The sequence below is a fragment of the Eulemur rufifrons genome, chromosome 7 (genome assembly GCF_041146395.1).
Source record: "Eulemur rufifrons isolate Redbay chromosome 7, OSU_ERuf_1, whole genome shotgun sequence".
Classification (NCBI taxonomy): domain Eukaryota; kingdom Metazoa; phylum Chordata; class Mammalia; order Primates; family Lemuridae; genus Eulemur; species Eulemur rufifrons.
The window spans coordinates 99,277,553-99,296,901 of NC_090989.1; the positions used below are offsets into that span (position 1 = coordinate 99,277,553).

Below are 19,349 nucleotides of genomic sequence, written 5' to 3' on the forward strand. Positions count from 1 at the left end.
TTGCAAGTAAGTTTCAAATGGTCAAAGACAACAAGTTTTAGAAAAGCATACGATATTTAAATTCACATTCCTATAACTCAGAATGACTGGTTTACCAAAAAAGTTCCCATTATTTGGGTAATAAATACAGTGATTGTCTAAATTAGCAAATAAAGCAGAAGGCCTTAAGAATTTATCCAACATTAGTTGGCAGGCTTTTCTAGTATAGTTGAAAGGTCCATGAAAGTATGCTGAACCTTGATAACAAAATCTAGTTTAGAAATTTGCCTCAACAAACATACTTTTAACTTTGTTCGCAGCAAGTGAGAATCAAAGTTACCTGACCCTCCAGGTATCTTATTTTTCTCATAGTCTACCACTTAGAAAATTATCAGATTCTTACAAATCTCCTAGAAGTATAGAGAATATTTTATTAGACTTTATAAAATGACTCTTAATAGCATAAAATAGAATCATTTTGTGATCCAGGTTAGGAATATGTATTTAATAGAAGTCATAATCCTTTACAAATAGAAAACTCAGTAATACAATACACTGAATCTATGCCAATTCAATTTGAAGAGTCTTCAGTACAAACAAGCTCAACAAAGTCCTTTAGATGCAATTTCTTTTGGGTTTACTGCAACACTTTTTGTTATATTGTATGTCTTGTAAATTCCAATAAGTCTATCTGAAATCTCAAACATATTATTTCGAAGAGAAATTATTATGAACTGGGCATTTTTTGTTTGTTCCTAAAAAAAACAAACAAAAAAAACAGTAAGTTAAAAACATTAAGTAATAACAGGAAAAATCACATAATAAACATGTAACTGCAAATATTTCTTGGACAATAAATTTAACATTACATGGATAATAACATACAGGAATTATGGCATGGATAGTTCGTAAAACAGTATTTGAGTTTGAGAGGAATTTGGTCATTTTTGGAAGTATGACTGCCTAGAAGTCTTCTAGTGGAAAAGATCTAGGAAGGAGATCTGAGGTCCCTACCTGTGATTCTGCTATGAATTTGTACTTTCAATTTATATTTTACTTCTCCATAGTGGAAATATTTAGTTCAAATAAAGGAGGATTAAGTCTTCATTGATACCAGAAGACATGCAGTTAAGAGAGTAGCGAAACTGCTCAATAGAAATAAGTCAAAGAATTCCAGGATAATAACTCCTAAATGATCACTTACGTATATATAAAATGCAACAATGGACACATTTTTAAAATCAAGGGCAGCATCAATCTCGTCCATGAAGTAAAGGGGAGTAGGTTTGTAGTGGTGAAGAGCAAATACTAAAGCCAATGAACTAAGTGTTTTCTCTCCTCCTGAAAGGTTAAAGATCTTCTTCCAACTTTTCTTAGGTGGCCGAACACTGAAATAATTAAGAAAACTCTTAGTCAAATTACTCGTAAAGCTAAAGTTCAGACTTCATGATTTGTTTTCCATAATTGACTCTACCACCTTCCTCCTTGGGAATCTCTAATTTGCTTTTCACAAATTTGAACTATTTTTTTCTGGTTATTTTATAAAAACATTGGAAGATGAGCATATTTTAACACCTACCAAAATTTTAAGACTTAAACAGCAAGCTAAGTATTTCTTGCTATTCCCCTTATCAAATGCAATTTTCAATCCTGATATTAAACTTGACAGACATGGCTTGAAAATTAAAAAAAGATGAACTAGACATATATTTTGTAAAGGTTATTTGCTGTTTGCCCCTGTAAACTGTCAGCATAAATAGCATATAAACAAAATAGTACTTATTATTAAATAAAAAACAAGCCATAGATCTTGCCTTCACATCCCACCAGCCAAGAAATACTAAGAGTTTGAAGAATATATACACATAGGTAAGAGGAGGATTAAAAACTCAGTATAATTACAAACCTGAACATGATTCCTTCAGAGAAAGGATCCAAGCTGTCTACAAGCTCCAGTTCAGCATCCCCTCCCAAGGTAAGCATTTGGTAATTTTCTTTTAATTTATTTGTTATTATGTAAAACCCTGCCATAAATTCATTAAGCCTTTGTTTCCGAAGATCTTCATACGCCTGTCTAAAATTATCTCTCTCAGAAGTAATTTTGTCCAATTCGGCTACTCGTTGCAAATACAGCTCTTCCTGTGAAAAGAATATTATGTTAGGAAAAATCTACTCGGAATATAAATTTGACATGAAAATCAGCACTGCTAATTATGTAAAACTAAAGGTCAGAATTTAGGCTAAGGACTAGAAAGAATTTCTGACTAGTATATATAAACAGTTCATTCACACCTTCTTTTTATACTCTGCAATGGCACCAAGGTTTGGTTTCATTTCATGACACTGGGCTTCCAAAAGTGCAATTTGATTTGTTATAGAATCTGGATTTTTGATTGCTTCAAGATCCTCTGGGTTTAGAACTAAAACCTCTTCAACAGGATTATCTTCTATGGGATGCAATGATATTTTTGAAATCTAAAAGTTTGATTTAGGTGAAAGAGAAAGCACAATACTACAATTAATTGTTAAAAGAAACACAACAAATTACATAGGTACAAAAACAGTTGTGACTAATTTGTAACTATTTTTTAACCCCCACTTTCCATAAAGAATGTTAAAATCAAAGTTAAATGGTAACAATCTCACCTCTTTTTGCCAATATTTTATTTTTGAATTATGTTCAGCAATGTGACCATCTATTTGTTCAAGTTTCAACTTAATACTAAGTGCATCTTTTTGAAGAGCATGCTCATTTTCTTGAATAACTTTTAGTTCTTGAAGTAGATTACGATGTTCTCTCTGGATCTCTGGTAAGGATTCCTAAAGATCAAGAACTTTTACAAATACCATCTTCCCAAATAGAACACGTATTTTGACATTTCAAAGAAGGAATTAGCAGTCTCTCCCAATGCCCCTTCCATCTTAAATTAATTAAAACATTTTAGTAGACAGAAAAGTTATAATATGGTACTCGTATCTTTACTGTACAAATAAAAGTTTATAGTTAGAAGACTTTTAACCTATAGCCTTACTATATTCAAGGCACTGATGACATATATCCAACTTATTAATTTCTTCAAATATCATCCCCTCTAAAGAAGTCTTACCTTTGCAGCATTTGTGTTCTGTACGACTTCTGTTGCTCTATCTTCAATACTTTTTAGTTCTGCTGTTATGTCATCTATTTCTTTCTCAGTATCTTTTATTTCTTTCTCTGTGCGAGAGACAGAGTCTTGTGCCTTTTTAAGGTTTCTAAAGAAACAAAATAACACATTAAAAATGTAGTAATTCTGCTTGTGAAAACCTACAGAATTTTTCATGACTTTTAATGCGACTTTTTTCCCTAACAGATTTCCAAATTCATGATTTACTAAACCATCCTTAAACAAGTTTTTATAGGTTTATATAAACACTTGTGGGATAAATTATATATTAAACTCAATATAAATGAATGAGTCCTTCCTTATATAATACAAACTTCTAATATCATCCAACTCTGATGCAAAGTTGTCCAGTAGATTATTCTTAAATTTCTACACTCAAGAGAGTATACCTTCAAATAATTACCCCCAAGTTCAAGACAGGGCAACAAGTACTTCTCAAAAGGGTGGGCCTATTTTTCCCTTAATAAAGTTACTTCTACTTTTACAAATATGTTTAAGCATACTTCTGTTAAAAACCAATAAAAATGACTAGTTCCTAATCATTGAGCAAAAGGCACTGAATTAACCAGATAATCAATTTGTTATAATCTTAAGAAAAAAGAAATAGCTGTTTAAATTTCCATGTTTATATATATACCAGACTTTATTTTAGAAACACTTCAAAAGACACCCTAAAGATTAATTTTAAAACAAGATGAATGGATAAAATTTTTTAGTCGAGACAATGAAATCTTCTAGCTAATTAAAAATTTAAGTTACCAAGACAATTTTGCTACAAGATCCCATTCTTAACTCTTTTACTTATTCCCTTATGGCCTACATCTATTTAAATTAAGCACCAACTACTCTCCTAAACCGGAGAAACAAAACTCTGATTTCTATGCCGTCATAACAACTGAGGTGTCATACAGTGTAACTGCACTTTCCCAAGGGATACCTGTTGACCAGTTTTTTAAATTGGCCATATGAAAAAGGTAATAACGTGTCAGATAGGTTTAACAATAGTAAGAGAAACATTAATGGAGCATTACGTTTAAACATTAACCCTTTTCCCATATGGAGGTAGGGAAGGGAAAAACAGGTTAGGGTAGTAGGCATACTCTACCTGTCAGCAGTCTTGATTGCTACTTGAGCTTTAGTAATAGCAGAAGCACATTCATCTAACTGCTTATTTATTTTATCAAGTTTGTCTTGTTGGGCCTTGAGTTTATGGTTATTGATTTCTACGATGATATTATGTAAGCGTTTAACCTCAGCTTCTACTTTACCAGCTTTCTCAGCCACACCATCATATTCTGAAATAAAAAAAATAAAGAACTTAATTTGTGTTTCTATGCTAATGAGCATCACGTTAGACGTAAATTTCTTCAATGACAACATGATCCATGAAAACCCATTTTAAAAATTTGGGGGAAAGCACCTTAAAAAAACTAGAATAGGCCGGGCGCGGTGGCTCACGCCTGTAATCCTAGCACTCTGGGAGGCCGAGGTGGGCGGATCGTTTGAGCTCAGGAGTTCAAGACCAGCCTGAGCAAGAGCGAGACCCCATCTCTACTAAAAATAGAAAGAAATTATATAGACAGCTAAAAAAAATATATATATAGAAAAAATTAGCCGGGCATGGTGGCACATGCCTGTAGTCCCAGCTACTCGGGAGGCTGAGACAGGAGGATCCCTTGAGCTCAGGAGTTTGAGGTTGCTGTGAGCTAGGCTGACGCCACGGCACTCACTCTAGCCTGGGCAACAGAGTGAGACTCTGTCTCAAAAAAACAAAACAAAACAAACAAACAAACAAAAAAACTAGAATATCCTATGTCAGAACAATGGTGTTATAACAACACACAAAGTTAAGTTCTTTGGCTTCGCTGTTAATATGCCCATTTATTTCTTAATGGTTTCATGTTCTTAGCTTTTTTTCAATTTTCTCTTAGGGTATTTCCTGGACTATTGGCTGCATAATGATTTTTTATAAATTATGTGCCTGACTCAATATTAATTTGCCCATGGTGAAGAAATTGTGGTTATTTTCTTTTGCTAACCTAAATTAGCAGTCCACCACGTTATAACAAAATGGAGAAGATATAATGAACTGGTGCTCTTCCCTGTGACAAAGTTAACATCTCCCAGATTCCCATGCAGCTAGGGTTTAGACATAATCTAGGTCCATTCAATCAAAAGTACTTGAATAATCTGGAAGGCACAAGTGATTAATTGGATGTTTCTGCTGACAAGCAGTCACACAGAAGTCTGAATTTTCTGTGATGGAGTTAGAGGTTCTGACATCTAGTCGATAGCTTTATGAGTATTGGCAGGCAGTGGCACCAACTTTGATCGTGTGAATTATAGTGGGTACAATGTGCTTTTGTTGTTGGTAGTTGTAGTAGACATCTTCCCAATTGGAGAGAATTCAGAGGAGGCAGTAGCTCCTTTGATGGTTTCTGCAGAGTAGCTCTGGAAATTATTCTTGAATGTTCAATCTAGAAACTTTCTTTAGCTATCCCAATGATTCTGCAAACAATCTAATACCCTGTTTACACACATAACACACATGTGTGCATACACCACACAAATCCTAGTTACACCAGCCTGAGTGGATTCTCTTCTCTATACTTGAATCCTAATCACTATATAATACAGGAAGGATGAAGAGATAGCAAAAAGGTGGGGAATTCAAGCTATCAAGAATACCTACATCTACAAAGGCAATCAGAAATGGTGAGCTAACTGGTGGAAAGGGATTCCCACAAAATTCCTGAGGTTATATGGGTACTTGGCACAGGAAGAGGGAAGTAGGATTTGCTGAGAAAAGGATTAGAAAGATAAAACTACTGTTTTCGCTCTTCTATCCTTTCTCTCTTGTTAGGCAGATATTGGAATTTCAAGATCTCCCAAATCTCTTCCGTTTTCTTTATCTTTTTGCACTACATTATCAAAGAATTCTTTAGCCTGATTTTTCAGCCCATCTATTGAGTTTAATTCTAACACTCAACTTACATTTCTGAGATCACTATCTGGGTCTTTAAAACAAACAAACAAAAAACCCTGCCCTTTTTGGCGGTTTACAGATTCCTTATTTTCCTAAGGATATTATTAATAAATACATGCAAGTCCTAATATATTGCTAACACTAGTAATTGCTGTTTTCAGGTCTACTTTACTGCATTTGTTGATGGAATTGTCTTGCTCTTTGAGGTTGAAATTCCATTAAGCTGTCTATGGGCTTGGCTCACTTGTAGGGTAGAGCACCACTACTTACAATAATTAGAGGGTAGGTCAGGTATGCAGCTGGGAAGGCTTCTATCCCGAATCTCCTCCCAAAGAGATTCTTTAGAGCATTTTCCTTCTTGTTTTTAAGTACCCACCATATATCTATAGTAGCATGTCTACTAGAAGTAGGAAGGAAAAACTGTGACATACATAGTCTGTAATTCTGAAGCCACTATTCTATATTTAACAATTTATCTTAAAAATGTGTGTACAGATTTAGACAGAATTTACTATAGCCATTATTCAAAAATACAAATATGTTTAAGAGTTAAAAACTATATAGTCATCAGTCACTATGTTTTCCTTGAATTACTGCAATAGCATCCTAATTTCCCTGCTTCCACTTTGCCCCCCTTACTCGATTGTTTGCACATTAGCCAGAGAGATAACTTTTTAAGTATAATGTAAAAGCAAATATTTAATCTTAAAGGTATGCTCACACAAATGGGTCCTCAACAGTCTACTGATAATATTTAGCATTTCTATGAGGGGAGAAACTTTATTAGAGTCCCCAGTGAAGTCAAGGATTCCTTTTCAAATAAGAACACAGATACACTCTGGGAGGCCGAGGCGGGTGGATCGCTTGAGCTCAGGAGTTCAAGACAAGCCTGAGCAAGAGTGAGACTCCGTCTCTACAAAAAATTAGCCAGGCATGGTGGTGCATGCCTGTAATCCCAGCTACCCGGGAGGCTGAAGCAGGAGGATCGCTTAAGCCCAGGAGTTTGAGGTTGCTATGAGCTAGGCTGACACCACAGCACTCTAGCCCAGGCAAGAAAGTGAGACTCTGTCTCAAAACAAACAAACAAACAAACAAACAAACACAGATACACATTTTTGGCTTTTCAACTGACCCTTACATATCATCAAAACAGTCACAACAAATACTGAGGTTATGTGTAGGGAAAAGGATGAATATGGGTGAAGGCCCCAGGGGATGTGGATTCCTCCATCCTTTATTCTAGCTGTAGTGGTTTCCTTTTGCTCCTAGCCTACTCTTGGCTCAGAGCTTTTGCATTTATTCCTCTACACTCTTCTTAGAATGTTTTTCTCCCAAATATCCACATGGTTATTAGCATTTGGGTCTCTACTCAAATATCTCTGTACCATATTAAATGTGTGCTCCTTGAAAAGAGATTTTATTTTGTTCACTCCTCTATCAATAGCACCTAAAACAAAGCCTGGCCAGTAGCAGATGTTATTTGAGTGAATGCTTGAATATCAGAAGTGCAGATAAATAAGGATACACACAAAAATTAACATGGGTATCCATTTATGATGTGCATAGTGGTCATCTGTCTACTTAACATCTTTTTATCTCTTTCTTTTGAAAGGAAATTCCCTCATTTTTGAAGCATTCAGACAATTGCTCTAATTCCACTCTAATTAGTTCTTTTGAATGGACAATCAGTATTTATTTTCCTTTGCTCACAAACTGTAAAAACAGGGGTCCTTCTTAGAATATAATGAAGGTTCACTGTTGTTTGCTGGGGTCATTAGCTAAGATATAAGCCAGGAAGTGGTTTGTGGTATAACCCACCTTTCCCCCCTCCTGCAGTAAGGTGCACACCTATGTCTGACTGAAGCCAATGTGGAAAAAGCAGCAGAGATGCTCAAATGCATAAGGCTATAATGCCAACTCTACCTATGAGCCTACAATACGAATTCCCTTTCTTCAATAAAGACTATTTTGGCAGAACACTTACATGTGTATATATGCACAAGAACAAAAAGTTCTGAAAGGAAAATAAATTTAAGTTTTCAAATAAACAGTTTTTTTTCATGTGCATACCTTTTATTTTCTGTGTCTATTGTTTGAGTGACTTAGTTTCTCCAAATCCCCAGTTTTCTACATCTGTAACTATTATCGCAAAGGGTTTTTGCAAAGATTAGGGCCAAAGTATACAAAGTATGAAATTAAGAGCATAAGCTCTGGAATCAGACTATACCACCTATTCTTATACTACCACTTGTTGTGTGACCTGAAGCAAATTATATATACACCACTCTGTGCCTCAGTTTTTTTATTTGTCAAATGAGGCTATCAACAGTACTTATTTTGTAGGCTTATGAGAATTAAGTAATAACAAAAACCATCAAATAGTGCAATGACTTGTACCTAATATTTCTAGCTATTATTCTACAAACTGCTATCCTAAAACATTACAAACTTTGACAATCTCAAAAAATATTTCTATCTTTAAACATACCTGTTTTGAAAGCACTAACATTTTCTTCTAGCAATTTCTGCTTTTTTTTGTCAGGGGCTGTAGCAAGTACATTAGCTTCAAGTTCCTTAACTTGGATGTTCAAATATTCTTCTTGCTCTGTTAAACGCTACAGAAATGTTTTAACATTTAAGGTCAATATTTTAACTTAGTAACAATAACATTTACTTTAAATATTTTGAATTTTAAAAAAGGGTATTTAAAATCTAAGAAAAAGATAAATACGAACAAAAAAAGGGCAGAAAACATGAATATAAAAAATGAAAATGGCCAAGAAATATGAAATGACATATAAGCTCATCACAAAAGACAAGTTAAAATGTCATTTTTAGATCACAAAGCAGAAAATTTACATTTTAAAGACTACCCTAGTGTTCAAAGACTTGGAAAAATAATTATTTGCATATGCTAGTAGTACTGCATCAAAAATTTATTTTTGAAAACAATTTGGCATTATGCAACAAATGCCTTAAACATTGTATGCACACTATGTAATACACGTAATTTTAGAAATCTTTTCTAAGGAAATGATGGGACGAGTGTAAAAAGGCATACCTACAAGAAATCATAATATTAAGTGAAGAAAAGTTAGCATGACATTTACAAAGCCATATGCACACTTTATATACATATTACCACATACATAAATATATTACATGCAAACTAGGTATTTAAAAAAGTTGAAGGTGATGATCATTGGGTATTTTCTGAAAACTGTTTTTCTTTATAAAAAAGAGTAGACATGAATTGCTTTTTCATGATCAAGAAAACATTCCACTTTGAAAAGAAGAAAAATAAAGGGTCATGTGGCTGCAAAATAAGTCATGTTTCTATGAAATACAAATAGAAAATAGGAATAGCTGTGTCTGGAACAACACTGTGACAGGGCATCATCCATAGTACTAGGCAAACAAAATCAAGAATCAGACCTTCTACTTTGAAACCCACTCTCCCTTCTCCCTTATATTTTAAAACTATAAGCAAAAAGCAAAGTGGTTCTGCTAAACTGTTGAACTCCAAGCTTCAGTTAATGTCGATATACACACAAATGCATGCAAAAAAGGAATACCTGGATGCTTGCAGTAAACTTTTCTAGCGTATTCCTCATTTCTCGTTCACTATGCCGTAACTTGACTACTGCTTCTTCAAGTTGTACTTTTTGTTCTTGGATTTGCAGTGATTTCTGAGATTCTTTTTCCAACTGTGACTCCATTTTATTTACCTACAAAGAGAAGTACCAGTGAAGCTTTCCCCAAGAGTCACTTCAGATTGACAGCAAAGTCAATTTATCAAGAAAACTCAAACTTTTGATATTAAAGACTAGAACAAAAATAAAGAGTCCAATTCCAATCCCTAATCCTAAAAGTTCAGGAATGTTCAACTAATCTCTGTATCACCTAATCAGATGGAAAGACAACTTTAAGTGTCGTACACTCACTTCTCATTTCAACAAAGGTATAACATTCAAATATTTGAGTGGAAGGATATAAACTTGTATTTTGAAAATGCGGGGGAAAAAAAAATATCAAGGCACAACACTTGGAAAGGTAGATATCCAGGACATGTAAGAACATGTTTTCAACTCAAGTAAGAGAAAAGTACATAATAGTTTTCTGAGGGCAATAATGGAACACAGCAGTTTTTCCTGGACATTTTGTCATTTTCATATACTACTTGTGAAAATATAAAGTAAGCACAAAAATAAAATATTTTGAAATTAGGATTTGGAAACACACATCAGAAGTCTTTGCTATACTTACACCTTAAAGAATTATTTTAAAAATGGCCAAGTAAATTGTGAAATATCCTTACTATTCAAATGTAATAAAATTTAAAAATGTTGAACATGTACTTTCCAGTTAATGTTTTATTTTTAGAACTTTAAAGGTGTTTATATAAGCCCCCCAGTCACTTTTAAAAAATAATATCTATTAATTTAAAATGTGACTACATTACACTTAAAATGGCCAAATTTTGTAGTATGTATGTTATACCTCAATAAAGCTGTTTATAAAAAAAAAAAAGTCTGACTACAATTTTAGATATGCTGACCTCCTCTTCAGAGATTTCAACGACTACTGATGAACCCATTCTTCCTTTCATTACTTTGCTTCCACCACCAGTCATTGTACCTACAGAACAGGGGAGAGAAGTCAGTCTTAGATGTCTCCCCCAACAAGATAAAATAAATTCAATGTCAGGAAAAACCTATTACCTGATTGTTCTATGATCTGCCCCTGTAAAGTTACCACTCTCCATCTTCTATCTTTTTGATATGCTACTCTTGTGGCTTGATCCAAGTTGTCAGCTACTAAGGTATCCCGCAAAGCAAAGTAAAAAGCTTGGCGAATTTTCTCATCTTTTACTTTTACTAAATCAAATAACCGAGGAGTATTTTCAGGAGTTTGAATTTTGGTCATTTTTTTTGCCCATACAGCCATCTAAAAGTAAAAACATATATATAATAAAGAACATGTCATTTCTTCTAGGTATGATCTATCTATAAAAAATCCTAAGGAAATCACACAAAAAAGCTATTAAAACTAATAAATGAGTTCAGCAAGGTTACAGAATTAAGATCAATATACAAAAATTATATTGCTGTACACTAGCAATGAATAGTCAGAAAATGAAATTAAGAATTCCATTTACACTATCATAAAGAAAACCCGAAAACCATGGGAATAAATTTAATGAAAGAGACATAAGACTTCTACATCAAAAGTTATAAAATTAGACCTAAATAAAATGGAAAGCATCCCCTATTCATGAGTCAGAGATTTCATATTGTTAAGATAGCACTACTACTTAACTGATCTACAGATTCAATGCAATCTGCATTGAATGCAATCAAAATCCCAGTTACCAGCCTCCCACCCCCTCACCTTATTGTTGGGGCAGAAACCAACTAGCTAATCTAAAAATTCATATGGAAATTCAAAGAACTCAGAATACCCAAAACAATATTGGTAAAGAACAAAATTTGAAGAATCACACTTCCTGATTTCCAAACATACTAAAAAGTTACAATAATTAAGACAATGTGTTGTACCAGAGCACAAGTAATAAAATTTAGAGTCCAGAAATAAACCCTTACATTTATACTTGGCTGATTTCAACAAGGGTGCCAAGAAAACTCAATGGGGAAAAAACAGTCTTTTCGACAAATGGTGCTAGAACAACTGGATAACCACATGCAAAAAAGTAAAGTTGGATCCCCATTTTATACCACATATAAAAAGTAACTCAAAATAGATTAGAAACCTAAATGTAAAAGCTACTATAAAACTATTATAGAACAGAAGAGGTAAATCACTGTGGCCTTGAATTAGGCAGTCGTTTCTAAGATTTAAAAACTTCTATGCTTCAAAGGACACCATCAAGAAAGTAAAAATACAATCCAAAGAATGGAAGAAAATATTTGTAAATCATATTATCTGACAAGAGATTTGTATCCAGAATAAAAACTCTTACAACAATAAAAAGATAACCAATTAAAAAAATGAGCAAAGGATTCAGACATTTCTCTAAGGAAGATAAACAAATAGTCAAACACATTAAAAGATATTCAACATCATTTGTCATCAGGGAAATGCAAATCAAAACCACAATGATATACCACTTCACGTCCACTAAGATGAATATAATCAAAAAGATGTACAACAAAAAATGTTGGTGAGGATGTTAAGAAATTGGAACCCAGTGGCTCGTGGGAAATGGTACAGCCACTGTGCAAACAGTTTGGCAGTTCCTCAAAAAGATAAATGGAAATACCATATGGCCTAGCAATTCACCTCTAGATATATAACCAAGAGAACTGAAAACCCATGTTCACATAAAAATTTGTACATGGATGTTCACACAGCATTATTGTCAAAGCAGTCAAAAAGTGGAAACACCAATGTCTATCAAGTGACGAATAGTTACACAAAATATGGTATTATTCATACAGTGAAATATCATTTGGCAATAAAAAGGAAGCATTAATACATAACACAACATAGATGAACCTGAAAACCTGTTAAGTAAATGTAGCCATATACAAAAGGCAGCAATATTATATGACTCCATTTATATGTAATGTCTAGGACAGATAAATCTATAGAGACAAAAAAATAGATTAGTGGTTGCTGTGGGAGATGGAGTATGGGGAGTGAATGCTATCACCTACAGAGTTTCATTTCAAAGTAATAAAAAAATTCTGAAATTAATAGTGGTCACTGTTGAATAACCTTGTGAATATACTAAAACCCACTGAGCTGTGTACTTTAAAATGGTGAATACTATTCTACATGAATTATTTATTTATTTATTTAATTTTTTTGAGAGAGTCTCACTCTGTTGCCCAGGTGAGTGCCATGGCATCAGCCTAGCTCACAGCAACCTCAAACTCCTGGACTCAAGCGATCCTACTGCCTCAGCCTCCTAAGTAGCTGGGACTATAGGCATGCACCACCATGCTTGGCTAATTTTTTCCTAGATATTTTTAGTTGTCTGGCTAATTTCTTTCTATGTTTTTAGTAGAGATGGGGTTTCGCTCTTGCTCAGGCTGGTCTTGAACTCCTGAGCTCAAATGACCCGCCTACCTTAGTCTCCCAGAGGGCCAGGATTACAGGCGTGAGCCACTGCGCCCAGCCTCTATTCTATGAGAATCATACCTCCATAAAGGTTTTCTTTTTTTAAAAAAAAGTAGTCATTGATGATGAAGTTAGAGACAAACTACCAGTCACTGACACATTGGAGGTCACTGTAACACAGGAATGTATATCCTTTAGTGGAGGCACTACAAAGTTTTTTTTTTTTTGGTAACTATGCAATCCCAGAACCTAAAATAATTCTCAAATCTTATCAGGTATTCACTGACTGAAGAAAAACCTAGAATCCAAAAACAAAAAACACTTAGCACTTAAAAAGTAAATTATAAGTAGCTTATTAAGAATACCCACCTTATCTAAACCTATAAAGGTTGCAACTCCAATATTTTGTCTTTTAAGGAAGCTTACACATTCTTGGGCTGTATCAATAGAATCAACAACGATGTAGTCTAATGCATGACAACAGGATGAAATAGCAACATCGTATTTTTCATCAATGGTGCCTAAGTCCCCCTAATAATTTAGAGGGGAGAAAAAGGAATTAGGCAAAAGGCAGAGGATCATTTCATTACTATTCATACAGATTTTTAAAATAACTTTTATTTTTTTTTTTTTGTTGAGACAGAGTCTCACTTTGTTGCCCAGGCTAGAGTGAGTGCCGTGGCGTCAGCTTAGCTCACAGCAACCTCAGACTCCTCGGCTTAAGTGATCCTACTGCCTCAGCCTCCCGAGTAGCTGGGACTACAGGCATGCGCCACTATGCCCGGCTAATTTTTTCTATATACATTTTTAGTTGTCCATATAATGTCTTTCTATTTTTAGTAGAGACGGGGTCTCGCTCTTGCTCAGGCTGGTCTCGAACTCCTGACCTTGAGCGATCCACCCGCCTCGGCCTCCCAGAGTGCTAGGATTACAGGCGTGAGCCACCGCGCCCGGCCTAAAATAACTTTTAATTGAAAAATTATGTATACGTGGTTTTTAAAAAGTACAAAAAAGTTACACAACAAAAAGTTTTAAGTGTCCTCACTCCCAACCTTCCCCTTCTGTAGAGGCAATCACTGCAAGTAGTTTTTAAGCCACCTTTAAAGAGTTCATAGATACGTAGTTTGAATTTTTAATGAGCACAAAATGAAAGAACTGTATTCATTTCATGAAAATACATAATGTGAGGATATGAAACCTAAATGTACTATAAATAAAACAATTTATAAAACTTTGAGTTATTAAAAGCTGTCTAAAGTCCTGATGAAGCATTTGTCTGTTTATCAATCTACTGATTAAGCTATTTAGCAGCACTCACTGACTTTAGTTTTTCTTGAGAGTAAATACATAGGATAAATTGTAAATCATCAAGAAAATAAGGCACAAGTCACTTGATATAAGACACAGCACAAAAACAACTTTGCTGGGTCACTTTCATTTGCCCTTCTCAATCACCCTTTCTGTTCTCTTCCTTGGAAGGCTGACTAAGGAACTGCATCAGCTGGCTCCTTTGGCTCTCAAGCTTTAGCCAACATGAGGTATCAGCTGGAAGACTGGAGGGCAAGAGACAAATGAGGCTGAGGTATTTAATTTCCCTTTTTCCTCCAGACCACAGTTCCCCTCCTTGAGCCTCAGTAATGATCCCCATTGTTGATAGCCTTAGGTTTTTAAGATTATCCCTGTTGATTTCTCTAAACCCTAGTCAAAACCTTAAGTATAATTGTATGAAAGCCAAAACATCAATTAAAAAAATTTTTTTTTTTTTTAAGAGACAGAGTCTCACTATGTTGGTCTAGGCTGGAGAACTCCTTGGCTCAAATGATCCTCCCACCTTGGCTTCAAGTAGCTGAGATTACAGATGTGCTAAATTTTTAGTTTTAAAAAAAGGATAAAGTAGTTCTAAGTCTGCTTATCATTACTAGTTTTTTTCCTTGATAGGTATAAAATAATTGTAATTATCCAAAACTAAGTAAATAAAACCCAAAAAACAGTAAGAGCAAAATGTTAAAAAAGAAATGTCTCTTAAAACAAAAATGAATGTTATTTTATGTAGAGTGGAGATATACAGTTAAGTCAAGGTAAGAAAATATTTAACGTCTTTCTTGAAAAAAATGTAAAGTCATTCCCCAATAAATCTACCTTACCAATCTTCCATATATTCCTGGAATCCTACCAGATTTTTTTTCTTGAATTATTGCATCAAGGACTTTCCCCCGACTTCGATTCATTGCTAAAGAGCTCTTTGCTTCTTCAACTTTTTGGAAAAGATCATGAACCAAACTTTTGAAGTTTATTTCTTCTTGTGTAAGTTTTTGAAGTTCTTTTTCTTTCTAAAAATGAGAAGTAAAAAAAAAAGAAACCCAGAAGCATTAGCTCCTAAATATACCGAACCATACCACTGAATTAGTTATAATGCTTAAACAATAATAAAGAAGGAAAAGACCAACAATAAACACTTGACTAGAACTGAGTTACCATATAGCAACTGCAGGTTTGGTTTTGAAAAATATGGAAGGCTCTCTTGTTTTAAAAGGACCATAAATTATTTGGGTCAATAAAAGGGAGCTTAAGTATAATAGGGTTCCAGGAGCAGTCCCTCCTGATAGACAAAGTAGAGCTAGGGCTGTGGAAATCCTAGTTTGGCACCACACAGTCATGCATGAGTGTGCCCTAATAATTGCTAACCTCTACCCTAATTAAAAGCAGACCTAGGAACAGGACCCTAGGTAGGAGTGACCAGGTAGGACTATAGTTATACTGTGCTTTGCCTTAAATAAAGAGAAAACAAAATAAAAGAATATCTCGGAAATGAAGGGGAGAAAGAATGACTTGCGTAGTCCTATCGTTATACAAAAATGTCAACAAGAAGAAACACACACAGCACACACAAATCCAAATTCTCAGTTTCTCAATCTCCAATCTAGCAGCAGCCTTTTTTTCTAACTGGTATTCTCCCCTATCTCCTGGCTTTAAATTATTTCTATTACTTGTTGCACTGGCATAAAGTAAAACTAGGTTATAGATATAATTTATCTAAAAATAAACTGAATCACCAGGAAGATGGAAGTAGTTCAATTTACATTGAACTACTGGATGTAGTTCAATTGGATGTAATTCAATTTACATTTAAATTATACATGGTCATGTAATTCCCTGATGACCAAACAGTGTGCAATTTACTAAAATGAAAAAGATATTTTCAGTATAATTTCTCTTCAAATAGCATTTTCTACTGCCATCTTGCTTAACGACTAATGAGGCTTTGGAGATTAAAGTTTATGAAATTCCTTAGATATCTAATTCATTCAAGGATGGGGGAAGGGCACCGATGAGCTAAAACAATAGACCTTGATTACCTTATAACATTTTGGAGTACCATCAGAGAAGAAATTACATTCATAAATTCAAAAATAGAAAAGTACACTAAGACAGTTGTTTGCATATTCATTATATATATATATATATATATATATTTATGCTTTTCATTTAGCCTTACATGAGTTGCCCCTACTTAAGATTTAGGGACACACAAACTTTCTTTTGTTTAAATTACTTCCATGGGGGGTGTGGTTCGTAGTTATCTGTTGTCTGATGCTTGTGGGGAGAATATATTAATAGTTTCTTGATAGTCTCAATTCATATCACATGCAATACTGAAGTGCTGACCACATCCTTTCAAGATTATACTAAATGAAAAAAATATTTAATCTATGTACCACTCACTTTAGATGTTGAGATTAAAAACACCATCACAAATTTATAAATCTGGCGTTGACAATGTTCAGAAGAAATACAGAAACAAAGATTTACCTTCTTTAATTCTTGTTCAGTTTGAGGGAGCTTTGACTCTATCTCTCCAATTGCAGCTTTCCTTTCTTTGAGAGTCTCAGAAGCTGCAATTAGAGCTTCTTTGGCCTTACTTAACTGAGACACTGCAGTATTATGCCGACTGAGATAGATATCAAGTTCTGATTGGGCTACCTCCATCTTTGAACGTGCTTCGTTTACCGATTTGCTGAAACTCATAAGTTCTTTCTCTCGACTCTGTTAAAATATAAGTCCATCAAATCTGAAATATATCTATTTCTAAAATCTAAACTGAAATGGAAACTATACATTTTAAATTCAATTTAAGAAAGGAGAGTCTACAAGCACAGTATATAGAAATAAAGAATTCTTACAAGTGAGCTAAACTAACATTTTTTGCCTAGTTGTCAATGTTCACTTTTTCCAATTGATTTCCTAAGAGCTTTGTGAGGTAGATCTTAGTATGCTCATTTTAGATATCAAAACAAAAAAGGATTGAAAAAGCAAACAAAGTTGAATCTAAACTCTAGATTCCACACGCTTTCTGCATTATCAGGTATAAGAAATATTCAGCAGAAAGTTTCCTCAAGTATATTTATGTTGAAAATGTTTACATTATGCTGAGGAATTTAAATTTAAGTCCTAGCTTGTCATTAACACAGAGTGAGAGGCACATAAAGAATACTCAATATATATTAAATGAACAAACAGTAAAAATCCAGTATCCAAAAAGTATTCTATCATGAAAGCTACTGCACCATCCACTGCCACTTTATCATACAGGTATCCCACTCATAAAGTTTTGTAGTGTGACATTACAACATGGCCATATTGGAAAGCAGAGCCTATTAGGCCAGTGACCTTTTATGCAGTCAGTTCAATTACCATTATCTATTAAAATGTGCATTTAATATGCTCAGCAATGTTAAAAAAAAAAAAAAGGCTGTGGTAAACATAGATAACTTCATGTTTATACTCTTGTTGGGTAGATAATGTGTATCAGTGTGACAACTTCATGCTCTCTTGTTTTATTAATAAAGTGCTAAAATAGGCCGGGCGCGGTGGCTCATGCCTGTAATCCTAGCACTTTGGTAGGCCGAGGCGGGTGGATCGCTCGAGGTCAGGAGTTCGAGACCAGCCTGAGCAAGAGCAAGATCCCGTCTCTACTAAAAATAGAAAGAAAATATCTGGCCAAATAAAAATATATATAGAAAAAATTAGCTGGGCATGGTGGCGCATGCCTGTAGTCCCAGCTACTTGGGAGGCTGAGGCAGTAGGATCGCTTAAGCCCAGGAGTTTGAGGTTGCTGTGAGCTAGGCTGACGCCACGGCACTCACTCTAGCCTGGGCAACAAAGCGAGACTCTGTCTCAAAAAAAAAAAAATAAAATAAAATAAAATAAAGTGCTAAAATAACATGACAGCTAACATTTATTAACTTCTTTCTAGGTACTTTATATAAACATATATACCCATGCTTAGTGTGGCCCAGGTTTTATAGATGGTAACCTATTAGTTATGGCAAATAATTTAAGAGATGAAAAAGAAAATGTGGTGATTATTAAACAGGTATAACAGTGGCATATATAATGATCAAGGTACTGTATTTGACAATATTACATTTTCTGCAACCACCACAAATTCTCATTAACTTTTTTTAAAAACAGGAAAGTAGAAAATAAGAGGAACAAGTCTAAGTCTAGGCTGACTAATTTTAAAAATGTTAGATAGTAAAAGTCCAAACTTCTCCTTTCAACAGTTTTTAGTATTACTGAAAAAAGTAAAGCTAAAGAAAGTTATTTTCTCCAACTTAAAGAAAATAAAAAGGCCACCAACATAAACATTGACAAAAAAATTTTTACTTCTTTTTCTTTCTGAAGATCTTGTGTTTCCTGTTTAAGGCTATCCATAACTTCTTTTAATTTTTTTTCTTCTTTCTCTTTTTCCTTCTCAAGGACATTGCTTCTAGTTGTTGTCTCAGTTATGATATTCTCACTCTTGGCAGGCACACCTTTAAATTCTTCAACCTGAAATTATAAAATAGATTAAAGTTACAGGCACATACACCTTTAGACTATCCAATACTATCAATATCTGCCTTATTCTCAGGGTCCTCTAGGTCTTTGTTGCTTTCTTTGTAATTAAATTAGAACTAGCTGGCTTTAACAAATATTTTCCTAACCATTCACTGTCATTTTTATATTTTCTCAGTCTCATGGTAAAACTAATTCTATAAACTCTTGATTTCTTATGAGAGAAAATTCTTCCTGGTAGGGCTTACGGTCTGTCTCCCTTCTCCCCCTGATTTCAGACTGTAATTATCCTTCTTTAG

At 34.2% G+C, this 19,349-nt stretch overlaps 1 protein-coding gene across 1 annotated transcript in view; it reads right to left on the reverse strand.

The window, feature by feature from the left end:
• Nucleotides 1-487: 487 nt before the first annotated feature.
• The window catches only part of SMC4 (structural maintenance of chromosomes 4), a 33,949-nt gene continuing 15,087 nt past the window's right edge, over nt 488-19,349 (reverse strand). The window contains exons 10-24 of the mRNA XM_069472996.1: nt 18,880-19,044; nt 17,023-17,256; nt 15,357-15,542; nt 13,582-13,743; nt 10,851-11,076; nt 10,688-10,767; nt 9,705-9,857; nt 8,618-8,744; nt 4,249-4,438; nt 3,087-3,231; nt 2,626-2,799; nt 2,272-2,454; nt 1,886-2,118; nt 1,184-1,367; nt 488-734 (exon numbers count right to left, since the gene is read on the reverse strand). Of these exons, the coding sequence (XP_069329097.1) occupies nt 582-734; nt 1,184-1,367; nt 1,886-2,118; nt 2,272-2,454; nt 2,626-2,799; nt 3,087-3,231; nt 4,249-4,438; nt 8,618-8,744; nt 9,705-9,857; nt 10,688-10,767; nt 10,851-11,076; nt 13,582-13,743; nt 15,357-15,542; nt 17,023-17,256; nt 18,880-19,044 (2,595 nt within the window). The 3' untranslated portion in view covers nt 488-581. The remainder of the gene's footprint in view (nt 735-1,183; nt 1,368-1,885; nt 2,119-2,271; nt 2,455-2,625; nt 2,800-3,086; nt 3,232-4,248; nt 4,439-8,617; nt 8,745-9,704; nt 9,858-10,687; nt 10,768-10,850; nt 11,077-13,581; nt 13,744-15,356; nt 15,543-17,022; nt 17,257-18,879; nt 19,045-19,349) is intronic.